The 25,364-nt window shown below is 50.5% G+C and overlaps 1 protein-coding gene across 4 annotated transcripts; it reads right to left on the minus strand.

The window, feature by feature from the left end:
* Positions 1 to 3,811: 3,811 nt before the first annotated feature.
* SELPLG (selectin P ligand) lies at positions 3,812 to 16,112 on the minus strand. 4 transcript variants are annotated; one of them, XM_009004554.5, is made up of 2 exons: positions 15,960 to 16,112; positions 3,812 to 6,025 (listed from the first exon to the last, which is right to left on the minus strand). In XM_009004554.5, the coding sequence occupies exon 2, from the start codon at positions 6,018 to 6,020 to the stop codon at positions 4,632 to 4,634; it is 1,389 nt and encodes a 462-aa protein (XP_009002802.4). In that variant the 5' UTR covers positions 6,021 to 6,025; positions 15,960 to 16,112; the 3' UTR covers positions 3,812 to 4,631. The 4 variants fall into 4 exon arrangements, with proteins under 4 accessions (XP_009002802.4, XP_009002801.4, XP_009002804.4 ...); XM_009004553.5 differs by lacking the exon at positions 15,960 to 16,112 and adding an exon at positions 13,949 to 14,383; XM_009004556.5 differs by lacking the exon at positions 15,960 to 16,112 and adding an exon at positions 12,500 to 12,602.
* Between the last annotated feature and the right edge of the window lie 9,252 nt (positions 16,113 to 25,364).

Raw genomic sequence — 25,364 nt, forward strand, 5'->3', positions numbered from 1 at the left:
GTGAAGGGAAGGTAGCCCTCTTCCAACAGAGCTGGAAAGGTGTGGTCACACAGCATCCTCAGCAGCTGTCAGGGACTAGAGGAAAGGCCCCAGAAAGACGGGGTGACAAGATCCCCTGGGAAGCCACTCAGAGGCCCTCACGTGCTTCAGCCTGAGTCCACAGCTCCCAGCTGTGAAACCTTCAGCTCCCCTTCTCTGATTTTTCTGATCCCTCCCAAAGGGTAGGTAGACTCAGTCTCTCCCGACCCGTCAAACTGCCATCCCGGGTGTCGCCTGCTCCATCGAACGGCAGACATTCCCACCTCTTCCATCAGCATCCCAAGACACTTTGAACACACCTGCCTGTGTGTATCAGATTTGACCGTTCTAGAAGTTCTTGGGGAGGGGACGGACACCGCATTTCCGACAAGTGCGGGCCCTCTCCCCACTCCTCCAGACGCTGTCCAGGGGCCCCTCCCCATGACAGCTGTTTCCTGCCTTTCCTTGTCTCCCCTCTTCCCTCCAACCCCTCTCCCGAGCCAGCCGCAGCCAACCCCTGCCAGACCCCGCCTTCTCTGTGAACGCTCCTCTTTCAGCCTAAACCTTTGGGGGCAAGAGGGGATGTCCTTCACCTCCAAAGAGACCATCGAAGGCATTTCTCTTTTCTTTTTCTTTTCTGTTTTTTGTTTTGTTTCGTTTTTGTTTTTAGACAGCGTTTCACTCCTGCTGTCCAGGCTGCCGTTCAATGGCGCAGTCTTGGCTCACTGCTACCTCCACCTCCTAGGCTCAAGCGATTCTCCCACCTGAGCCTCATGAGTAGCTGGGGCTGCAGGTGCACATCACTGCACCTGGCTAATTTTTGTATTTCTTTTTGTAGAGACGGGGTTTCACCATGTTGCCCCGGCTGGCCTCAAACTCCTGAACTCAAGCAATCCTCCCGCCTCAGCCTCCCAAAGTGCTGGGATTATGGGCATGAACCACTATGGCCGGCTGGAGGTATTTTTCTAGAAGAAGAAAGAAAGATTATCCCCTGAGATGACTTTTATTCCTTTCCTAGAAGGTAGAACAGAGTCTGTGTTAAGCGGCAACTCCCTTCTCTCTATATGGAAATGACTGTCAGGTATTTGGAAGCAGAAGTCGAAGAAAGAGTCCTCTCCAAACCTTGGTATTCTAATCTGATGGAAACTGCCTTTGCAAAAATTACAACTGAGGAAATGATGACAGTGAAAGAGACCAGACCTAACAGACTCCATCTTGCTTCTAACCTCTAACCTGTCCTTGTTCATTCCTTCCCAAAGTTAGGCTGAACTAACTTTGGGAAAGAATTCAGTTCATGCTTTGACCCTGAAACAAAATTGATAATAGCCCTTTCCCTGAAAAGACCCCCTTCTTGCCTGGGACCAGTCTGCCTTTGCAGGACTGACAAATGAGCTACGAGATTAGAAATGATGGTTTAGGGGTCATGCAGCCTCTGGCTCCAAGAGACGAAACCTCCCCAGATTTCTCCTGAGGATAAAATTGGTGTTGTAAAACCTAAGATCAGTGCTTGAGATAGTTTGTAGTTCCTGCACTGGATGGATCCCGGGAATCTGACTCAACCAGTTCTGCCATCCCACCTGGGACCAGAAGACATTAAGAAAACCTCACTTGGACCCCCTATGATTCCATCTCCAACCTGACCAATCAGCACTCCCCACTTCCCAAGCCCTTACCCACCAAATTATCTTTAAAAATTCTGATCCCCGAGTGCTCGAATGCTCAGGGAGACTGATTTAAGTAATAATAAAACTCCCAGCTGGGCGTGGTGGCTCATGCATGTAATCCCAAGACTTTAGGAGGCAGAGGGAAGTGGATCAGAGGGTCAGGAGTTTGAGACCACCCTGGACAGTATGGTGAAACCTCATCTCTACTAAAAATACAAAAATGAGCAGGGTGTGGTGGCAGGCACCTGTAATCCCAGCTACTCGGGTGGCTGAGGCAGAAGAATTGCTCGAACCTGAGAAACAGAGGTTGCAGTGAGCCAAGATTGCACCACTGTACTCCAGCCTGGGCAACAGAGTGAAACTCCATCTCAAAAAAAAAAGAAAAAAAAAATCTCCTGTCTTGATAAATCGGCCCTGTCTAGGCAGCAGACAGGGTGAACCCATTGGGCGGTGACCTGACCCTCACAAGGTCAGTGCGGGTTTTGAATGATATAATGCAAGTGTTGCTTAAATAGCGGGGCCAACCTGGTTTGCTGAGTTTCACAGAATATGGGACTTTCAATGCTAAAACCAAGAAAATCCCGGGCAAACCGGGATGACTGGTCATCCTATGCTTAAAATCAGGCGTTGGCAAACTGACTGAGCTGAAATGAGCTTGCCGCCCATTTGTAAATAAAGCTTTATTAGAACACAGCCATGCCCGTTCATTTATGGACATATTGTCACTGGCTGCTTTTGTACTACAAGGACAGAGCTGAGTTGTTGCAACAGAGGCTACGGTGTCGCAACAGCTAAAGCCTACAAAATTCCCTGCCTGGTCCTTTAAGAAAAAGTTTGTCAACTTGACCTTTTCCACCATTTCACAGCAAATCGTGCTTCTCTGAGTTGTACAAAAGGTTGCAGGCTGCACTGAGGCTCACCGATAAGCTACTGGCTATTAATGGGGACAGGGCCTGAGTGAACAGGAGAGGTCAGGGTGAGCTTCTGGAGAGTGATAAAGATTCTGTGCTTGGCCAAGCTTTAATCAGTCAGGCCCGAGTCCTCTCCTAAGCCCATCTGTGCACTTCCTTGTAAAATCCAATTCTAGGCTCATGCCCATAATCCCAGCACTTTGGGAGGCCGAGGTGGGTGGGTCACCTAAGGTTGGGAGTTCGAGACCGCCCTGACCAACATGGAGAAACCCCATCTCTACTAAAAATACAAAATTAGCCAGGTGTGGTGGCGTGTGCCAGTAATCCAAGCTACTCAGGAGGCGGAGGCAGGAGAATTGCGTGAACACCGGAGGCAGAGGTTGCAGTGAGTCGAGATCGAATCATTGTACTCCAGCCTGGTCGACAAGAGCGAAATTCCAACTCAAAAAATAAATAATATAAAAGCCAGTTCTAACAAGAACTCTGCTAAGTCAGTTTAGCAACAACCCTCCCCCTCCACACCGTATCTGATCAAGTTCCTCATCTGCCACCATCCCCAGGTGATGTCTGAGCATCCTAGCCCGTCTCCAGCAAGAATCTTGTTAGGTCAGTTTAGCCAGAATTCCCCTTCCTCCGATGTTTCCTCTTGGTAATTTTCCAACGGCAGACCTCCACCCCTGCTTCCTGGCGACCAGTCCCACTTCCCTCTACTGTACTCAGAGCTGAGCCCAAACTCGCCCCCACTGCAAAATCCCATACCTGCAGTCCCTGCAGTGATGGAGAGGGTTCCCCTCACCTGGAACAAAGCCTTCCTTACCATGTGTAACAAGGGTCATTGAGTTACTTTTTTCTTTAACAGGAGGATAGATTGATGTTTAGAGAGATATTGGTCTGAGATTTGGGGAAAACCAAATTCTGTAGCCAAAACTGGGTCATGGGAGGAGCCAAAGTGGTCACTAGTAGGGACCACCAGTGGTCCTTTGCCCCCCACCCCACAGCCTGAACTTTTCCCGGCCACCCAAGAATGTACAAGATGTCTCCAGTGTCCAAGAGGCAAAACTGAAATCAGCCTAACATCCCATGACAGAGGCCATGGGGGGACAGGAGGCTGAGGGCAGACAGCAGAGGACCAACCCCCACCCTGCACTGAGGGATGGAGAATTCTGGGAAGGCTGCCTGAAGGAGACAGCCTTGATACCTTGAAGGATTCAGCCATCGTTTGTCCATCACACAGTTATTGAGTGCCTGCGCTGTGCCTGCAGTTGGGATACTGCAGTGAACAAGACAGAGCCCACCCTAGAAAGTGGCCCCGGGGGGAGGTGGGAGAGGACGGCTAGGGGTCACCTGTCCCTAGATGGAAGCTCCTTGGTCCACCCAGTCCCAAAGAACGGTCTGCCCTCGGGCTTGCCAAAGCCATCCCAGCCCTCACAGGCTGAGCCTCACCCTGGGTTTTCCCAGAGAAGTGCCCAAGAAGACCCCAGCTGCCCAGGTCGGAGGATCAGTAGGAAACAGCCTCAGGAGTCCGTCACTCCTCAGTACTCCTCCCCTAGAATGTCCCCTTCCTGTTTGGTGACCATGGCAACCAGAAGAAAATGGCGCTGTGGGTGGGGTGAGAGAACTTGATCTTCCTTGGGTACATGGGATGAGACTCCAGTGGCCTGGAGAAGCGGAGAGAGCCACAGGAGACATTAGAGGGATCCAGAGAAGATGGGGATAGGAAAAAGGAAAGGCCTTTTATTCTCTTGAATAAATGGCCTCCTGCCCCAGCCCTTGGCTGAAATGTGGCCTGTAGATGGCTGGGAAGTGGCCGGGCTTCATTCAAGGAGGGAGGAAAGAGGTAGCCACCTGCCAGTCTGCTTGGCCCCAAGACCTTGGCTGCTCTTGTCCTGTTTGGGTGGCCAGGGTTCCTTCCCTGAAGCTCCCCATCCCCAGGGGTCTCCAAGGAAGCCCAGCACAGTGGAATGAGGTCCGGGCACCCAGGGTGGCTGAGGAGAGACCATGCAGGCTGGGGTCTTGCTGAAACAGATGGCAGAGGGAGCTAAGGGAGGAAGCTATGCAGGGTGAGGTTGTCCCCCTCATGGTCCTCCCCAGGTTCTGGCGTCAGGCCCTGGCTCTTGGCCTTGGGCAGGCCCCCATTGGCTGTAGTGGGGGAGCCCTCACCCCCATCAGGCAGCAAGGAGGAGATGCAGACCATCTCGGTGGGGGAGTAATTACGCACGGGGTACATGTGGCTCTTGCGGGAAAGGCGGACTGCCAGCACCACAGTGCACACGAGGAAGACAGTGGCCACCATCGCCAAGATGAGGATGGCCAAGAGGCACTGCTTCACAGAGATGTGGTCTGGGGCCCCCACTGGGTGGCTGGTGGACAAATTGCTGGCTGCCATGGGGATGCCCTTGTGAGTAACAGAGGACACAGGAAAGGGCATGACCAGACCCCTTTTGGTAGTAGGTTCTGTGGACAGGGCCTCTGTAGCATTAGATTCTGTGGAGTGGGCCTCTTTGGCATTGGGTTCTGTGGACAGGGCCTGCATGGCTGCTGGTGGAGTGGTTTGTGCCTCTATGGCCACCAATGGAGTGGTCTTTGCCTCTGTGGTCACTGATGGAGTGGTCTGTGCCTCCATGACTGCTGGTTGAGTGGTCTGTGCCTCCGTGCCCACTGATGGAGTGGTCTGTACCTCCGTGGCTCCAGGTTGAGTGGTCTGTGCCTCCATGGCTGCTGGTTGAGTGGTCTGTGCCTCTGTGGCTGCAGGTTGAGTGGTCTGTGCCTCCGTGGCTGCCAGTTGAGTGGTCTGTGCCTCTGTGGCTGCAGGTTGAGTGGTCTGTGCCTCTGTGGCTGCAGGTTGAGTAGTCTGTGCCTCCGTGGCTGCCGGTTGAGTGGTCTGTGCCTCCGTGGCTGCCGGTTGAGTGGTCTGTGCCTCCGTGGCTGCCAGTTGAGTGGTCTGTGCTTCAGTGGCTGCTGGTTGAGTGGTCTGTGCCTCTGTGGCCACCAGTGGAGTGGTCTGTGCCTCCATGGCCACCAGGTGAGTGGTCTGTACCTCCGTGACTGCCGGTTGAGTGGTCTGTACTTCCATGGCTGCTGGCTCCGTGGACAGGGTCCCCATATTGGACAGCTCCATGCCCAGCTCTGTGACTGCCCCTCCTGCATCCAGGCCAGTAGAATGCCTTGTAGCAGGCTCCACAGTGGTAGGCTCAGGAGTTCCGACCCCAGTCAGAAGAATGGTGTTGGTGATGTTGTTCAGTATTTCTGGAGCCTCTGTTTCTGGCACAAGCTCATCATACAGGTCATAATCTTCAGTGGCCTGTCTCCGGCCCCGGGCAAGCAGGGGGCCCAGGGCTTTCTTGGCTCCATCTGCCCAGGGGTCCCACAGCTGCAAGCTGCTGCTAGGGCCCAGTAGGATCAGCAGCAGGAGGAATTTCAGAGGCATGGCACCTGGGGGGAGACAGTGGTGGACGGACATCAAGACAGCTTCACCCATGGCTTAGAGAGCACCCTAGACCACCGCCCTCTACTGCCACAGCAGGAAGCATGTCTGGTCTGGAGCAGGAACTGGGGATTTAGGCTTCCCCAAGCATCCCTGACATGCCTGGCATGAAGAAGACCCTCATCCCGTAGCAGTTATTATTATTACTAATCAACATGAATAAAGCCATCCAGGAATGCCTTTTAACTTCTAGATGGTCCATAGAAATTGATTTGCCTCCCTCTTCTTTTGGGTTAAGTCATTTTATTTGTGGATAAGACAATCCATTGGAGTATAGAAAGAATTAGTGCTTCTAGTTCTATTAACTTTTCATGTCACTCTTTTATTTATTTATTTATTTTTTTGAGGTAGAATCTTGCTTTGACACCTAAGATTGTGCAGTGGCACAATCTCAGCCCCCTGCAACCTCTGCCTCTCAGGTTCAAATGATTCTTTTGTCTCAGCCTCCTAAGTAGCTGGGATTACAGGCATGAGCCACTGTGCCCAGCTAATTTTTGTATTTTTAGTAGAGATGGAGTCTCACCATTTTGGCCAGGCTGGTCTCAAACTCCTGGCCTCAAGTGATCTGCCCACCTTGGTCTCCCACAGTTCTGGGATTAAAGGCATGGGCCACTGTGCCCAGCCTCATGTCACTCCTTCTTAATTTATATTGTTGCATATATTTATAATATATCATAAGAATAAAGTAGTACCTGTATAGAATTTGTAAATAGATTAACTACCCATTACAATGTCCACAAGCAGAAGAGTTTGGAAATGACAGACCTCCCAGATAAAACTGCTTATTGGACATTTGAGGCCTCTTGGAGTCTGATTCTTCCTGCTACCCCCTCCCTGCCCACTGCCATGCCACCTCTACATGTCTCTCTTTTTCCTATCTTGGCTTCCACCCTCCACAGCCCTTGTCAGTTCTCAGAGTCTCAGTTTGTCTCATTCCTTCTCAATGTCTTGGCTTGGTCCTATTCCCTTTGGTGGTGTCCTCACTTGCACAATGCACAACAGGGATGACGGTGCCTACTTCATAGGCTGTTATGAAGATAAAGTGAGGGGATGCATGCAAGACCCTTAGCACTTTGTTTGCATGGAAACCTCTCAGCAAAGGTTGGTTGATTTAGTTCTTTCAGTCAACCTGTACTGTAAGTCTTTAAGGGCCCAGAGCCATTTAACTACACTCTCCATGGCCAGGAGAAAACTCAAAACTTTTCAGAACAACCCTGCTCTCAGGGAGCTTAGTCATTGAGTGTGCCTGTGAGTAGGACCACTGTCTATTCAGAGACTCTACATTGTCCTCCCTACCAGGGAGCCAGAAAGGATAATGCCACTTGTTTGCCCTTCTCATTGATCTTTTTTCTTGGCATTGTGAACACCTGTGCTTTCTTGTTTTCTCTCTCTCCCCTCATGCTCTCCTTGGCACTGGTTGGTGTTTATAGAATTCAAAATCCTGTGCTGAGAATCCTACGGTGAGTGACAGCCACGTTCTGGGGCAGGATTCGGATATTCCTGCATTCCCTGGACCTAACACCCTTTAGCAGCACACAACCCTTAGAATCGTGTCTAGTGCAGAGTGGGCATTCAGAAATAGCACCTGGACAATTTCCAGTCTCTTCCTTTGTACTTTATTCGCACAGTTTGGAGGAAAGAGCAGTTGCCCAGCATTCCTCGGGCGACTATAATGACCAACTCACTCACGGGCCCCTCAGCTTCCAGGTTCACACTGACCTCTTTCACATGTTAGCTAGAATTATGTTGCTTCCTTTTCTTTTCTTTTTCAAGACAGAGTCTCACTCTGTTGCCCAGGCTAGAATGCAGTGGCATAATCTCAGCTCACTGCAACCTCCACTTGCCAGGTTCAAGCAATTCTCCTCCCGCAGCCTCCCAAGTAGCTGGGACTACAAGCGCACACCACTATGCCTAGCTAATGTTTGTATTTTTTGTAGAGATAGGGTTTCACCATGTTGGCCAGGCTGGTCTCAAACTCCTGACCTCAGAGATCTCCCCGTCTCAGCCTCCCAAAGTGCTGAGATTAAAGGGTGTGAGCCAATACCTGGTCTATGTTTGTTTCAAACATGCAAATCTGATCACATCTTAAACTAATTTATTTCTATTTATTGATTTACTTATTTATTTTAGAGACAGAGTCTTGCTTTTCACCCCATCTGGAGTGCAGTAGTGCAATCATAGCTCACTGCAGCCCCAACCTCCTGGGCTCAGGTGATCCTCTCACCTCAGCCTCCTGAGTAGTAGGAACTACCTGTACATGCCACCACATCCGGCTAATTTTTAAATTTCTTTGTAGAGAAAAGGTCTTGCTATGTTGTCCAGACTTGTCTCAAATTCCTGGCCTCAAACAATACTGCCTCGGCCTCCCAAAGCATTGAGATCACAGGCATGAGCCACCACACCCAGCCCACATCTTAAAATAATTTCTTAGAGGCCATGTGTGATAGCTCAACCCTGTAATGCCAGCACTTTGGGAGGCCGAGGTAAGCTGATCACCTGAGGTCAGGAGTTCAAGACTAGCCCGGCCAACACGTGAAACCCTGTCTCTACTAAAAATACAAAAATTAGCCAGGTGTGGTGGCAATCCCCTGTAATCCCAGCTACTCGGGAGGCTAAGGCAGGAGAATTGCTTGAACCTGGGAGGCAGAGGTTGCAGTGAGTCAAGATTGTGCCACTGCACTCCAGCCTGGGAAACAAGAGCAAAACTCTGTCTAAAAAATAAAAATAATTTCTTAAACCAAACTTTATGATATTTGCACCAGACACATCTGACCCTCACAGTTATCCCCATTTTACCAAGGATGACACAGAGGTTCAGAGAAGTGACGTGAGAGGTGAGAGGTCAGGATCAGATTTAAACTCAGTGAGGTTCAGGAAGGCGTAAAGCTGTCAGGAGAGACCAGACCTAACTGAGGAGACAAAAGGCTGGGCTTGCGGACTTGGGTGGGCGAGGGAGGACACAGCAAGAAAAAGGAGGAGCTTGAAAACTATGCCCCCAGAAAGGCCAGCCACATACTTGCCAGGTGCCATGCAGGGCATAGGGTTGAAAGCATAGTCTATGGATTCAGAGAACAAGGACGTTCAAGTCCCAGCTTTGCCCTTTACAAGCTGTGTGACCTTGACACCGATGCTTGCCTCCCTGAGCTTCTGTAGAATGGAGATGAGAAACAGTGCCCTTCTCCTAGGGCTGCTGAGAGAACGCAACAAGGGGATGGATTCAACAATTCCAGGCTGGTGGGCGTGGCAGCTCATGCCTGTCATCCCAGGACTTTGGGAAGCCGAGGCGGGTGGGTCACTTGGGCCCACGAGTTCAAGAGCAGCCTGGGCAACATAGTGAGACACCCATCTTGACACAAATAGAAAAATTAGGCCAGGCATGGTGACTCATTCCTGCAATCCCAGGACTTTGGGAGGCCAAGACAGGTGGATAGCTTAAGCTAAAGAGTTCCCGACCAGCCTGGTCACCATGGTGAAACCCCATCTCTACGAAACACACAAAAAAATTAGCCTGGAGTGGTGGTGCTCCCCTGTAGTCCCAGCTGCTCGGGAGGCTGAGACGGAAGAACTGCTTGAGCCTGGGGTGATCGAGGCTGCGGTGAGCCACGATTGTGCCACGGCACTCCAGCCTGGATGACAGAGCAAGACCCTGTCTCAAAAATAAATTTTAAAAAGTTTAAATAGAAAAATTAGCCAGGCATAGTAATGCACGCCTGTAGTCTCAGCTACTCAGGAGGCTAAGGCAGGAGGATTGCTTAAGCCTGGGAGTTGAGACTGCAGTGAGCTGAGATCGCACCACTGCACTCCAGCCTGGGCAACACAGTGAGACCCTGTCTCAAAACAAAACAAAACAAGACAAAAGTTCCAGGCTTCTGATAGGTGCTTAATAAATATAACACACACACACACACACCTTTGCTTCCCAATTTACCTTCAGGGCAGCAGAGTTTCTTTGGGGTAGAGTTCCTATCTGGGGCAAGAATCTACTGCCCGAGCTTGGCCCCACTTTTCTGGGGGCAGGGACTTTAGGAAGAAACCACCAGCTTGGAGACATATTTCATCATTATGAACACACTCACAGCCACCAGCCCCCACTTGGGCAGTTCTCTTTTCCTAGAAGGCAAAGCTCTCAGTCAGTTCCTGGAAGCAGAGAGGGTGGGGGCAAAATTGCAAGGCCTGGCCCCCGGGATCCCCGGTCGAGGGAGGCATCTTGGTGAGTCAGGATAGGACTTGCTGCAGCCCAGAAGCTGGGAGCATAACACAGAGGGCTCTGGGGCCATGTTCTTCAGGTGGGCTGTTCCTGTGGCTGACCCCTCCCCTACACCCATCGCCACAGCCTCCTGCATACAGAGACAGCCTGGGGTGGAGAGGCTGGGGCCTGAATCCCACACTCACCCCCACTTAGCGGCTGTGTAAACTCAGGCAAGTTGCTTCTCCCTCTCTAAGCCTCAGTTTCCTCATTGTCAAACAGGCGATATTGCTCAAAAAAATCATCATGAGAATTACATGAGTGTATGGAAGGTCCCAGATGCTGGCTTCCAGCAGGGGGTACTTTACTTGGGGACCCTCTTTGGGGCTGCAGGCAGAGAAGCAGAGGAAAGGGAGGGCTCAGACTCAGAGGGTGTGGAGATGGCGACCTCCCTACCTTCCCCGTGGGCATTCGGGCTTTGAGAAAACAGAGAGCTCAGTACCAGTTGTGATAAGACCTGGTGTGCTGGGAAACCACACATCTCCTTTCCCAGGCCCGTCTAAAGCAGCCACCTTATCCCACATGTTCCTGGTGTCAGTACTGAGAGTCCCTTATCCCCAAAAACCCCTCACTCCTAGGCAAACTGGGGGTGGGAATGTGTTGGTCACCCCAGCCTGGTCCCTGCCATTCCATGGGCTTTAAGACACAGCAGCCTGGAGCCAGGCATCAGCCCATCTGACAGGAAGAAAACCTGAGGCTCAGCCAGGCACGGTGCCTCCAGCTGGTACTCCTAGCACTTTGGGAGGCTGAGGCGGGAGCATGACTTGAAGCCAGGGGTTCAAGACCAGCCCGGGCAACATAGTGAGAGATCCCTGTCTCTATAAAAAATTTAAAAATTAGCCAGGTGTGCTGGTGCATGACTAATCCCAGCTACTCGAGAAGCTGAGGCCAGAGGATGGCTTTGAGCCCAGGTCGAGGCTGCAGTGAGCTATGATGGCACCACTGCACTGCAGCCTGGTGACAGAGCAAGACTTGTCTTTAAGAAATAAAAACTTTTTTTTTTTTTTTGAGGAGTTTCGCTCTTGTTTCCCAGGCTAGGGTGCAATGGAGCAATCTTGGCTCACCACAACCTCCACCTCCCAGGTTTAAGCGATTCTCCTGCCTCAGCCTCCCAAGTAGCTGGAATTACAGGCATGTGCTACCACATCTGGCTAATTTTGTATTTTTAGTAGAGATGGGGTCAGGCTGGTCTCAAACTCCTGACCTCAACTGATACGCCCACCTTGGCCTCCCAAAGTGCTGGGATTACAGACTTGAGCCACCGTGTCCAGTATTTTTTTTTTAATGAAAGAAAAGAAAACCCCAGGCTCTGAGAGATCTTGTCTCAGCTGAGCCACACAGGTAGAGTGTGAAGGAGTTGAGTTTTCTCACTATGTATGGCAGGTAGCATAATACTGCCTTTATATTTGCTATAGTAAATTATTATACAACAACGAAAATGCTGGATGCCAAAGCCCCTGCCTTGGAGGGACGATTTCATCCTCTTGCTGCCTGGTGACCTCATTCCTCCTCACCCCCGTGTTCACTGGCTCTAAGGGTGCCCATCACACAGATGAGCAAGCAAAGCCCAGAGTCAGGGGGTCACATCCAGGCCCCATCTTCCACCTCTCCTCTCCCTGGAAGGCAGAAAAACAGTCCCACAGAGTGGGGCCAGGGCAGGGGTCTCCGATGGCCGTATCCTATTTGTCTCAATGCTTGCCTAGCGGAGTAGGTCAGAGACTGCTCATTTTGCAGCTTTCACCCTAAAACCAGGCTGCTTCTGCCCCAGGCCCCATCTGGACCCCATGTGGCCCCATCCAGTCTATGGAGGAGCAGGCTACAGGGGCCCAGACTCCCACTCCAGAGACCCCGCCGTGTGGCTGCCCTGAGCTGCTCAGGAAAGATACCCGTGGGGCTCCAAGCCGCTGAGAACCTCGCACTGAGAATCCTGAAACTGCAGGTCACAGCAGGCAGGATCTTGGAATGTTAAAATTCAAAAGACTGAGCATCTCAGGGTTTGGGTCAAGCAGTCATCAATAGGAGGAAAGGCCCCCAATAACCAAGGTGCAGGTGTCTCCCAGGTCCCAGAGCAAATCTAAGTCCAGGTAGACAGGACAGGACCTGCCCTGGGAGCCACATCAAACCAAGTCAATCCCAACTCCGTCCCTAACAAGCTGTGTGACCTTGGGCAACTCACCTCACCTCTCTGAGCTGTGGGTTCCTTCGCTGGACTACAAGGACAATGGTAGCACCTGCTTTTCATGGGGTTGTTGTGGGTTGAAGAGGGCCAGGAGAATGCCCCGTCCTCCTGGAAGCCTTTCCGGATTACCCCAGGCATGATGAGTCATCTCCGGTCTTTAACCATTTTAACTATTCATTTACTTTCTAAAAATGTATTCACATTGGCCCCTAAACTTCCAGAGGGCAGGAAGCACAGCTATCTTGCTGATCCGGCCACAGAGCCGGGATTTGGCCAATGGGCAGGCACACACCTCTCTCAATGCTTGTCCCAGTGGCTCACAGCCACCGAGGCTGCCTGCTCTGCTGCTCCCACCAGACAGCAAGGTTTTGGAGGGCAGGAACTCTCCTGGGTCTCCTGGCAGCCCCAGAGGCCTCACTAAATGCCTCTGCAGAAGAGGTCTTGTGACTGAGGCAGGGGACCGTGCCCAGAACTGCACAGCACATGCTGCCTTCACACTTTTCACACGACTTTTGCCAGCTGACGCTTTCCAACCTCTTTCCATCATCTACCCCAGCTCACATCAGGGAGCCTCTGTAGACATTTTTTCCCTACTTATCCCTCTCATGAAATGTTTACTTATTTATTTATTTACTTTTAGAGATAAGGTCTTGCTCTGCTGCCCAGGCTGGAGTACAGTGGTGCAATCACAGCTCACTGAAGACTTGAACTCCCAAGTAGCGAAGACTACAGGTGCATGCCACCAGACCCGGCTATTTTTAAATTTTTGTAGAGTTGGGTTTTCTCCATGTTGCCCAGGTTGGTCTCAAACTCCTGCTTCGGTCTCCAAAAATGTATGAGTCACCCTGCCCAGCCCTCCTCACAAATTTTTTTTTTTTTTTTTTTTGAGACAAAGTCTCACTCTGTCACCCAGGCTGGAGTGCAGTGGCACCATCTTGGCTCACTGTAACCTTCACTTCCCAGGTTCAAGTGATTCTCCTGCCTCAGCCTCCTGAGTAGCTGGGACTACAGGTGCATGCCACCAAGCCCAGCTAATTTTTTGTATTTTTAGTAGAGATGGGTTTCACCATGTTAGGCCAGATGGTCTCGATCTCCTGACCTCGTGATCTGCCAGCCTTGGCCTCCCAAAGTGCTGGGATTACAGGTGTGAGCCACCGCACCCAGCCCTCACGAAATGTTAATAGCACAGATATGCTGGATATCTGTTTCATGTTTGGCAGTTCAGTGTTAGTTGAGATTTTTTTGCGTTACCCGCCCCCGCCCCAACTCTGCCAAGAACCAAATTAGCTGGCCTGATAAAGCAGAGGTAAGGCACTTGCTTGGCACAAATGAATTCAATGAGACCTATATCTGGCTTTAGTTGAACAACTGTCTTTAAACCGTTTTCTAGAGACCCCCGTGTAGACAGACAGATCAACAACCACAGACCCCCCCCCACACACACACCTGCCATCTCATCTTGTAGACTACTGGCCCCCACTACCGTCTTCCTGTTCAAGCTCAGCAAAGGAGATCAAGACACAGGCCTGGGGTCACCACCACGAACTCCATGAGCGTCCTGCAGCCATAATCACACTGCCAAAGGCAGCCGCTTCTCCCCTTCTAGCCTCAGTGTTCTCATCTGTAAAAGGGGCACTGTCCACTCTCCAAGGTTCTCAGATGATTGATTCCCCAGCTCTTCTGAATGCTCTGCTCGGGGCCCAGCCCTTCCGCCATCTGAGATTCAACTCCCCTGGCTGCTGGCCAAGGATGTTGAGGGAGGCATCAATCACCCAGGGCGCGGCCTCCCCGGGCAACCCCAGAGGAAGCGACTCTGGGGTCGTCCGAGGGCCTGGGAGCCACCTTCTGAAGCCCTGGCTCACTGAAGCCCTGGCTCATTCTGGGGCCCTAAAAGTCTGAGACGGGGAAAAAAAAGGAAAACAGAAGAAAGAGGAAAGGGAAGAGAATTCCAGGCAGCAGAAGCCCGGATGTAGATAATGGGGGGGGGAGTGTGTGAATGTGTGTGCAGCGGGGCACAACTGGCCCCCACCGTTTCCTTTTAGTGTCCTGAAAGCATCTCAAATACAAACTAATAAGAGTAGTCTAATTTTTTTTTTTTTTGAATTAGGGTCTCACTCTGCCACCCAGGTTGGAGTGCAGTGGCATGATCGCAGCTTACTGCAACCTCCCCTCCCAGGCTCGAGTGATCCTCCCACCTCTGCCTACCAAGTAGCTGAGACCACAGGCACACACCATTACCCCTGGCTAATTTTTTATATTTTTGGTAGATCTGGAGTTTCACCATGTTGCCCAGGTTGGTCTTGAACTCCTGAGCTCAGGCGATCCACCTGCCTCAGCCTCCCAAAGTGCTGGGATTGCAGACGTGAGCCACCACACCCGGCCAAGTATTCTAATTAATATTATTTTTTTCCATTTTGCTAACAATAGTATCCTAAATCTAATATTTTCATAGTTTGCCACAGACAAGTGTCATTTTCTCAGTCTTATAAAAAGTGGGAAGAATGCATCTTTCTCTGAAAACAACTTTTTATGTGTCCATTATATGTAGCTTTTTTTTTTGCTTTTTTTTTTAGAGGCAGGGTTTCACCATGTAACCAGGATGGTCTTGATCTCCTGACCTTGTGATCTGCCCACTTCGGCCTCCCAAAGTGCTGGGATTACAGGTGTGAGCCACGGTGCCCGTCCTAACATGTGCAGCTTCAAGATAAATCCTGCACTCCCTCTACTTTCTGGAATCTTCCAGACCTAATCTCAGCTCTGCCCCCAAACAAATCCTCTCACCTCTCCAGGCCTCAGTTTCCCATGCAGGAAAGGAGAGGGTAGGATAATTTCTAGAGAAACACCCGTGGTTTCTCTGATTTTCAGAATGCCCCCAAGCCGGAAGCTGCAGGCAAAGTGGCTGGGAAGTAAGTTAACAAGAGGCTGGGGGAGGTGGGTCAAGCCCGTCATTTCAGCGCTTTGGGAGGCTGAGGCAAAAGGCTTGAGGCCAGGAGTTTGAGACTAGCCTGGGCATCCAAGTGAGACCCCATCTCTAGGAAAAGTAAAAATAGTAGTTGCATGAGGCAGTATGTGTCTGTAGTCCCACCTACTCGGGAGGCTGAGGTGGGAGGATCCTGTGCCTAGGAGTTTGAGGCTGCAGTGATCCGTGATCATACCACCGCACTCCAGCCTTGATCCGTGATCGTACCACTGCATTCCAACCTGGCTGGCAGAGTAAGACCTTGTCTTAAAAAGAAAAGAAAAGCAGGAGCAGGATTCAGAAGAGACACCAGAATGAGGCCACAGACTCCAGGAAGACTTAGTCTTGAACCGGAGGAGCCTCAGTTCACCCTCCCCAGGGGCTGCAGTTCAGGAAGGGCCTGGAGGTCCTGCCCGGGCCTGCCAGCAGCTATGAGACAGGCCCCTGGCCCATGGGGACCTCCAGCCACTCCCTGTGGTTTTGCAAGCCAACACTTACCACGGTGCTCAGCAGAGCATGGGACAGCTGCCTCGTGGGCCCAGAAAAAGTGGCTTCTCTGCTTTAGTGACGAGGCCTCAGCCCACGCTGTCGGGCACTGCTGTGGCACCCCTTGCAGCAGTCCGGGACCCGAGCAACCCCCAATGGCCGTGTGTGGAAGAAGGAAGCGAGAATGTGGTTACTCAGGCAGGGCCACGTGACAGCCCACACCCCCTTGTTTGTGACAGCTTTGGTGACAACATTGATCAAGCCAGGGTGGGGAGTGAGACAGGTACCTCCTGGGTCTGACATTGCTCTTGGATTCCTGTAACTGTGAAAACACCAAGAACCAAGTGGAAACTTTCTGGGGAGACGTTATTCGGTTGGGGGTGGGGCCCAAACCGAGAAAGGCCACAGCATTACTCCAGTGACAATGGATAGTGGGGGCCAGAGGGGGCCCTCTGAAGGACAGGAGTGACTAGAGAAAGGGGAGAATGGTCTTGCCCAAGATTGGCGGGGGATGGGAGGGGTGGGAGGTGGTTGGGAAGCAGAGAACAAAGCACAGACCTTCAAGGGGTTTGTAAAAAATGTAGTGCATTTCTTCTTTCGGGACTCAAACTCTCTCTACATCCACAGCACGGACCCTTTCAGCTGCAGCCAAGAGTCTCTCTAGGGAGCTAGACTACAGCTTCCGCAAGGTCAAGCCCTGCTTGCCTTATTTCTTCATCCTCAATTTGTTCATTTGACCAACTCTGGCGCTCCAGACTGCAAGCCCTGAGGTCCAAAGGCCGGCAATTCTAGGCTGTGGCCCTCCGGCAGCCCTTCATTCACTGGGGAGGCCAGTGAGCAAAGTCAACAGAACATTATGCCACAGTGACACAGCGCAGTCAGTGCTGTCCTGTGGTGAGCAAGGGAGGGGCCTCTCCTTCCATCCTGAGTGGGGGAGGGAGGTTAAAAGAGGATCTTCCAAGGAGAAGTGGCACTTGAGGTGACAAGCCGGGTGGGCATCCCGGGCAGAGAGCACAGCAGAGGCAAAGGCTGGGAGGCCTGAGAACACCCAGACACTTAGGGAAGGGAGGGAATAGGGGACTCCCAGGGTCTGCCCTGTGACTTTGTGCCAGGCAGGGTCTCAGGACATGCACAGAAGGATATTCATATCTTGCCTTATACACAGGGTTTTTTGTTGTTCTGTTTTTGTTTCTTTTGTTTTTGAGACGGAGTCTCACTCTGTCATCCAGGCTGGAGTAAAATGGCATGATCTTGGCTCACTGCAACCTCCGCCTCCTGGGTTCAAGTGACTCTCCTGCCTCAGCCTCCTGAGTGGCTGGGACTACAGGCATGCGCCACCACACTGGGCTAATTTTTTTGTATTTTTAATAGAGATGGGGTTTCACCATGTTGGCCAGGATGGTCTGGATCTCTTGATCTCGTGATGCACACGCCTCGGCCTCCCAAAGTGCTGGGATTACAGACATGAGCCACCGCGCCCGGCCTGCACACAGGTTGTTTTAAAATGAAAACCAGAGACCCAGCATGTGCTAGCCATGACAGAGTCTCAGCTACCTTAGGAAGCTGCAGCTGGAAAGAGCCAAAAGCTCACCCCGCCCGCACAGAAAGGGAAATGAGGCCCCAAGAGGGGAAGTGAGACACCTAGAACCCAGCCTCCTCACTCTTCTCCAGCAGGTTTGAAAATAGCCAGCCTTCAGGGACAGGGGACTGAGAAACTCCACACAGAACTAAGTCTGCCTGGAGGTCACTCTCTGATTAGTGGAGGTGAGTTCCAAGCTGTCTGTCACATCCAGCGTGCCTTGTGGTTTTGTGCAGCTTGTGAGCTAAGCATGGCGGTTACATTTTTAAGTGGTTGGAAAATGTTTTGTGAAAACTGTGAAATCCTAGATTCCATTTCCATAGATAAAGTTTTCTTGGGACACAGCCACGCTCATTGGTGTACACGTATCATCTATGGCTGCTTTCATGTTGCGGCGGCAGAGTTGAATAGTTTCGTCACCTGCAAAGCCTCACAACACAAACGTTTAACATTTCCCGAGCCTGTGGTCAACGCCAGACCCTGTGCTAAGTGCTTTGCATTTATCAGCTCATATAATCCTTGAAGCTGCCTTCAGATACGAGGAAACTGGAGCTCAGAGGGAGAACGTGCCTTGCTCAAGGTCACACAGAGTAATGGCAGAGCCATGACTCAAATCCAGGCAGATGGAATAAAGCTCTTGATCTTAACCCCTAGCCTGGGATGGTGCAGGCTGAACGGTGAGCTCCGGCACATGAGCAAGTACTATATGTAAGGAAAAAGGAGTGGCTTAGCTGCAGGTAAGCTATTTCGCCTGTGTATGTGTGTGATAGGATCTTGCTCTGTGGCCCAATCCGGAGCGCAGTGGCGTGATCATAGCTCGCTGCAGCCTCAAACTCCTGGTCTCAAGCAATCCTCCCACCTCAGCCTCCCAGGCACATACCACCATGCCCAGCTCCTAGTAATCTATTTGAAGGTGAGATTTGAGCAGCAAAATTTCCTTCTCAGAAGAGCAAATATTGTTAAGAGAATTCTGGTGTATGTCGTCTGTGTGAAGACCATAAAACCACATCTCACCATACCTGACATTTATGAGAGTCAAACATTCAAAGTGAACATGTTTCTGCTTCTAGGAATGAAGCCCAGAAAAAATATTCCAAAGTGCCTTCCAAGACTGAACCAATGATATCTGAGGTAAGAGAAATACTGGGAAAAAACACAGACTCCCATACTAAGGAAATAAAGTCATATTTATATTGAATGCTTATAAAGCACTCGAGACCTGTTAGGCAAAAAAGAGAGGGTACGGAAGTATATAAACAGCATAATTCAAGTGTGCTTGGGCATGGCGAGGACAGACTGAAAGAAACTCTCACAGTGCCCACCTGTCTCTGGGTGGCATAATTATGAATGGCCTTTGCCTTTTAAATCTATTTTCTTTTCTATATTTGTATATAGAAAAATGTATACAATGATGTTTATTTCACTTTTTTTTTGAGACACAGTGTCGCTCTGTCGCCCAGGCTGGAATGCAGTTGTGCAATCTCAGCTCACTGCCATCTCCGCCTCCTGGGTTTAAGTGAGTCTCGTGCCTCAGCCTCCTGAGTAGCTGGGATTAAAGACATGTGCCACCATGTCCAGTTAATTTTTGTATTTTTAATAGAAACAAGGTTTCACCATGTTGGCCAGGCTGATCTGGAACTCCTGACCTCGGGGATCCACCCACCTCAGGCTCCCAAAGTGCTGGGATTACAGGTGTGAGCCACTGCACCCATCTATGCCTATTTCACTTTCTATCAGGAAACCAGTTTCAAGCAGGGCAAGGATTTTATGGGCACCCTAGATTTTGAGATGGCTAGGCTTAATGCAGCTTTTCTTTCTCTTCTTCTGGGGTCTGTTGGGGGCAGCTCCTCCCATGCCCAATTATGTTTCTTAGGGCTGCCCACTAAGGTCTCCTCTGCCCCAGCAATGGGGCTAGTCCTATCAATTCTCCAAATGCTCCTCAGCTTCATCTCCATGGAATATTTTCTGGAGAGGTCCAGGAACCTGTTCAGACATCATAAACGAAACTCCTAAAGAGCAACTGATGACCTAGAACAAGGATCAGAGAGTATATTCTGGAAAGAAGAAGATAGTAAATCTTTCTGGCCTTGTGGATCTGTCGCAGAGATTCAGATCTGTGGTAGGGGAAGAGCAGCCACAGTTGGTGTATAAACATATGGAGTGTTCAAGACTATGACATTGCCTTTCTCGGTCCAGAGCACATATATTGAGCCCTTACAAGCGCCAGGTGCTGGGATGAGTCACTGACAGCGTCGGCACCATCCCTGCTCTCACAGCGCCTACAGGTTAGTGGTCAGGTCAAAAGCCACTGCCAGCCAGGGATACTGAATGTAGGCGGGGGAAAACACAGGCCTGGGAATCAGAATTGCATCTTCGCTTTCAGCTTGCTGTGTGGCTGCAGGAAATTTGCTTGGGCTGTCTGAGCTTGCCTCATCTGGAAAACGAAGCTTTGAATGATTAGAGTGGAAAGAGGCAAGAAATCAATAAACATCTAAGAGTAGGTTGGGCTCACATGTGGGCACATCCCAATTGCCTCACCTCTGACTCCCTCAGTCCATCTTCCTTAAAATTTCAGAGCAAAATTTGCTTCAGGTCTTGGGATGCCAGCCCTCAATATATAAGAAGCCCCTCCCGTGCTCCAAGTACGGGAACTCTCTTCCCTGTGCAGGATTCAATGGATCCCCATTGCTTTTAGAACAAACACTCAAATCCCCAAGATGGCTGGCGCTGCCTTGGCCTCTCTCTTCCTCTCCAGCCTGATCTCAGAACGCACGTTCCCTTGTTCTCCCTCTGGCACCCTCTTCTAGTTCCTCTTATGTCTCATCCTAACACGGGACCTCTGCCTAGAGCTGTTCCTTCTGCCTAGAGCCTTCTTTACTACTCATTGCCCGGGCAACTGTGACTCACTCTTCAGAGTGCAGTTCATGTGCTCCTCCCCAGCAAAAGCCCACTCTGACCACGCTGCTCCCACTTCATGCTCTCAGAGCCCTGTGCCCGTTTCCTGCTGGATAAATTTTTTTTTTTTTTTTTTAGACAGAGTCTCAAAAAGAGATTTTAGTGGTGCAATCTCAGTTCACTGTAACCTCTGCTTCCCAGGTTCAAGCTATTCTCCTGCCTCAGCCTCCCTAGTAGCTGAGATTACAGCCACCCATCACCACACCCCGCTAATTTTTGTATTTTTAGTAGAGACAGCGTTTCCCCATGTTGGCCAGGTTGGTCTCAAACTCCTGGCCTCAAGTGATCTGCCCACCTCTGCCTCCCAAAGTGCTGGGATTACAGGCGTGAGCCACGATGTGTAGTCTACTAATTTGTTTAATTGTCACACTGCCTCATGAGGTAGGTACTATTAGTGTCCCCATTTTGTAAATTGAAAAAAAAAATGGCCCAGAGAGGTTAAGTAACTTGCCTAAGGTCACAGAACTAGTAAATAATAAAGTCGAAGTTTGAACCTGGGGTGTCTTATGACAGAGCCTGCATTAAATCATAATTAACATTTGTTGAGTATATACATGATTCCAGTTCCTCCTTGGAGACTGCCTGCTATGACTGGTCTAAGAGGACCCAGCGCTCCCTACTCCTCTCAACCCCATGTGAACTGCTTGGGGTGTGGAGCAGGGATTGCAATCAGCAAAGCTAATGGGTGTTAGGTTCCTCTCTACACTGGAGCCCAGTAGTGGGTTAGCCTGGGCAGCAAGGGCTGTTTATGGGTTGTCTGGGAAAAATGTGCCCCTGGTTGTAACTAACTGCCTGTTACTGTTGGAACAGCCCCATGTTAAAGCAAAATCACGGCACACTAGCCTCCTGCTTGGAGCTCTGTTACAAGTGGATCCTGAGCAACTAAAGATTTGGTATTCAAACAGCCTGCAACCTCCTTATACTTAAATGATGGTCCATGCACTAAATTCAGGCTTCCTTCCATTCGCTGAGGGATGAAAATGCCAGCAGCCTCAGGGTGGCCTTGAGTCCCAGGAGGCAGCACCACAGCCTGTACAGCTGCACGTGTGCAGTGGCCTATTTAATTACACTTTGCTTCTTTGTTGTTTCAGGGTGGGGAACTGTTCCCACCAGTGACAAGCACAGCTGTAATAAAGCCTCATACCACAGAGACAAAGAGAGGAAACAGTGGGTGCCAAAGGCCAGCGAAATTCAGCTTCAGCCTGGTAATTACCAAGCTTAGGTTGGTCAACGGTACAGTTATTAAAGAAAATGAAACATTAAACATTTGTGGAATCCTGGAAATATGTGGATAGGCAAGGACAATAACTGACAGGCCAGGTATAGCCTGAGATTTTAATAATGTATTTGTAATTTGCCAGGAACTGTTATCCGTTCCCCACAAGATGCCAGCTTCCTCTGTGAACGTGTGTCTGCTTCCCTAAAAATGGGGAAAACAGGGTGATGTCGCTCATAGAATCCCACCTGCCTTCCCAGTGGTCACAATCCTCCCAGGAAGCTGAGGCTCCCTGGTGGCGCAGGAAGGTACAGGTGGACAGGAGCCCTGCCAGACTGCAAAGCCCGTTCCTTCCTCCGAGGAAAGCAAGAGTCTGGCTGGTGGTGCCGCTTGTCTCTCAGGGCAGTGGTCTTTTCAATTTACTCACAATGGGACCCTTTGTTCGAACGAAAGCAAAGGTTTCATGAAATAGAATAAGAACAGAGCTGCTCACAAGCAAGGCCCAGAAAGGAGGAGAGGAAGCCACACTCAACTGCCTGCCCTCCCTGTTCCCCTGCTGCTAGGGGGGCTTGTGGGCTACAGCTTGCTGATTTGAATTATCCAAAGGGGAAATGGTCACTGTAGGCCTGGTCCAGCCAGGATTCAATTCCCTTTCTCAAGTGGGAACAGAACTCTGGGGAGTTCACTTTCAGCCCCAGATTTTGGTTGTAAATCTGGGTGGCACTAGGAACCAGTTTCTGGGCTGGAGACTGCAGCATGAAGCCATAACTCCAGAGTGGAAGAGAACAGGGGCTCCCCAGCTCACTGGGTCTGCTTGGGCCAGGAGTGGCCAGTGCTGCTGGTCCCAGACCTGGAAGGCCAGAGGGCAAACAAATCTTAGAAATGTACTCCAGACCCCGTGATTCTTCCCCAGAGGGTAGCGGCTGAAGGAATCCATGTCTCTGGCAGACATCCTCAATCACCTGGCCTCAAAGACCCCTTGAGAAGGGGGTCTTTAGGGAAGAGACCTTGGTGTTGTGAGGTGACCAGGGACCTGGCAATAGGAGTCCTGGGATATTTCATGAAATTTAAGATCAGAAATGCAGCTGGACCTTAGGCATGGGCTTGGGGAGCTACAGGGACCCAGAAGCCCTTTCTTCACTGCACATCTGCTCTGCCTGCATGCTCCCCGGCTTCCCCAACCCCCAGACCCCCGTAAAGGAAAACCCAGATCTGATGCCACTGATGATGGTTCCAAGGGGCTCATAGGTCACCTGAAGTTGACTGTGATCCGGAACAGTCTTATTCTGTGAGCAAAGTACTGCTGGGCATATAACGCAACAGGTGCCACCATCCCAGGTAATGCCTGTTTTCAACTATTCAGTCATTCAGTAAGTACTGATTAACACATCATGCCAGATTCTTGGGATCCTGGAGAAGGAAACCAGTGCCTGTCCTCAGGAGGCTTATATTCAATTCAGGGAAGACAGTCAAAACTCCAATGAGATGACAGACCAGCTATCAGTGGTACTATGGTGCTACGGGCACTACTTATGTATGGGGATCAGGTGAAGTGCTGAGAAGTGCAGACACTGGAGGTGGGGAAAGGATGGGCGCTCCCAAGAGAACAGCACATGTGAAGCTCAGAGGTAGGAGGCCTCCTGAACACAGGAGAACATCAGGAGAGGGTGAGGGGTGGTAGGGCAGGCAACATAGGGCCTCCTAAGCCAGTGGCAAGGATTTAGCTTTTATTCTGAGTAGAATGGGAAACCATGGACAGTTTGAAGGGGTCAACGAGCTTTTTCTTAGAGGACTATACAATAAATATTTTAGGTCTTGTGGCCATCCAATCTCTGTTGCAGCTATTCAACTCTTCAAGTATAGAGCAAAAGCAGCCACAGACAATGGCGGTGTGTTCCAGTAAACTTTGATAGACACTGAAATTTGAATTTCATATAATTTCTACTTGTCACTTCTGTTTTCCCCCCAGTCATTTAAAAACTGTCCTTAGCTGTGGGCTACACAGAAGCTTCCAGCAGGTTGAAGTTAACCCATGGGCCTTAGGGTGCCTTCCTCTGCCTTAATACCCACAAAGGTGACTATGGCTGCTGCTCTGGGAACAGATTCAAGTGGGTGGGGGAAGCTGGGCTAGGAAGCTGTGATTGTTAACCCTGTCAACTTGATTGGGCAATGGGGTGCCCAAATATCTGGTCACACGTTACCCTGGGTGTGTCTGTGAGGGTTTTCTGGATGAAATGAACATTTGAATCTGTGGGCTGAGGAAAGCAGGTTGCTCTCCCTGGGGTGAGTGGGTGCATCCATTCAGTTGAAGGCCTAAATAGAACAAAAAGGCAGGGTAAGAAGGAATTCCTCACCAGGGGCAGTGGCTCATGCCTGTAATCTCAGCACTTTGGGAGGCCAAGGCAGGTGGATTACCTGAAGTCAGGAGTTTGAGACAAGCCTGGCCAACATGGAAAAACCCTGTCTTCACTAAAAATACAAAAATTAGCCAGGCATTGTGGTACATGCCTGTAATCCCAGCAACTTGGGAGGCTAAGGCAGGAGTATTGCTTGAACACTTGGGAGGCTAAGGCAGGAGTATTGCTTGAACCTGGGGGTGGAGGCTACAGTGGGCCGAGATCGCGCCACTGCACTCCAACTGGGTGACACGGTGAGACTCTGTCTCAAAAAATAAAAATAAAAAAGAAGGAATTCGTCCTACCTGACTGTCTTCAAGCTGGTACATCAGTTTTTAGCTGCTTTCTGATCTGAACTGAAAAGCTCAGCTCTCCTGGGTCTTTGTTTGCTGACTGCAGATCTTGGAATTAGCAGCCTTGGTAATCATGTGAGCCAATTCCTTATAATACATCCCGACCTCTCTCTCTCTTCCTCCACACAGACCCTATTGGTTCTCTTCTTCTGCAGAACGCTAATATAGAGGCTCTGTCCATGCAGAAATTATGGGGGCACGGACTAGGGGAGTCATTGTGGAGGTGTAAGAAGTAGCTGAGCTATGGGTGCACTGTGAAACCAGAGCCCACACGAGTTGCTGGCAGCCTGGGTGTGGGATACGAGAAATGGGAGTCAAGGAGGCTCAGAGGTGGAAGAGCTTGAACTTCCTCCTGTAAACAACTTATGGAGACCTTGACAGAAAAATCATTTTAGAAGTAAAACAGGAAACAGGCAGCTGGAAGTAGAGAAACCAGTTACAGGGCTGTTCAGACACTGGTCTGGTGTCTACAGGGGGAGGCACCTGGCAGGTGGCCAGATGCCCTGATGGGATCTCCACCCTGTGGCTTATGAGGCATTCTGAACCACGGCCTCTTGAAGACACTGCTCAGGATGTTAAGAACTCATTTTGCATTTGGCGAGCTATAGGTGGGGATGGTGATAAGCAGCCCAAGATTGTTTGCCATGAGGTATTATTACAACTTCAACAACCCAAATAGCATCTCCGCATGGCAGTGAACCTGCGATAGCTCCCTGTCACATACGGGGCACTTCCCATTTCTCAGACTTCATCACTAGAGCCCCCAAGCTTGGATCTTGTTGCTGAACTCCCTGAGCACCTCTCCTGGCTGGGCCAGGGGTCACTTGCTGCACTACAGTTCTCTCCAGCCCCGTGACATTCGCACTGTAATTACAAGCTCTCACTCAGTGAATGCCAAGACAAATCTAACTCTACCTA

The sequence above is a fragment of the Callithrix jacchus genome, chromosome 9 (assembly GCF_049354715.1).
Source record: "Callithrix jacchus isolate 240 chromosome 9, calJac240_pri, whole genome shotgun sequence".
NCBI classification, from domain to species: Eukaryota; Metazoa; Chordata; class Mammalia; order Primates; family Cebidae; genus Callithrix; species Callithrix jacchus.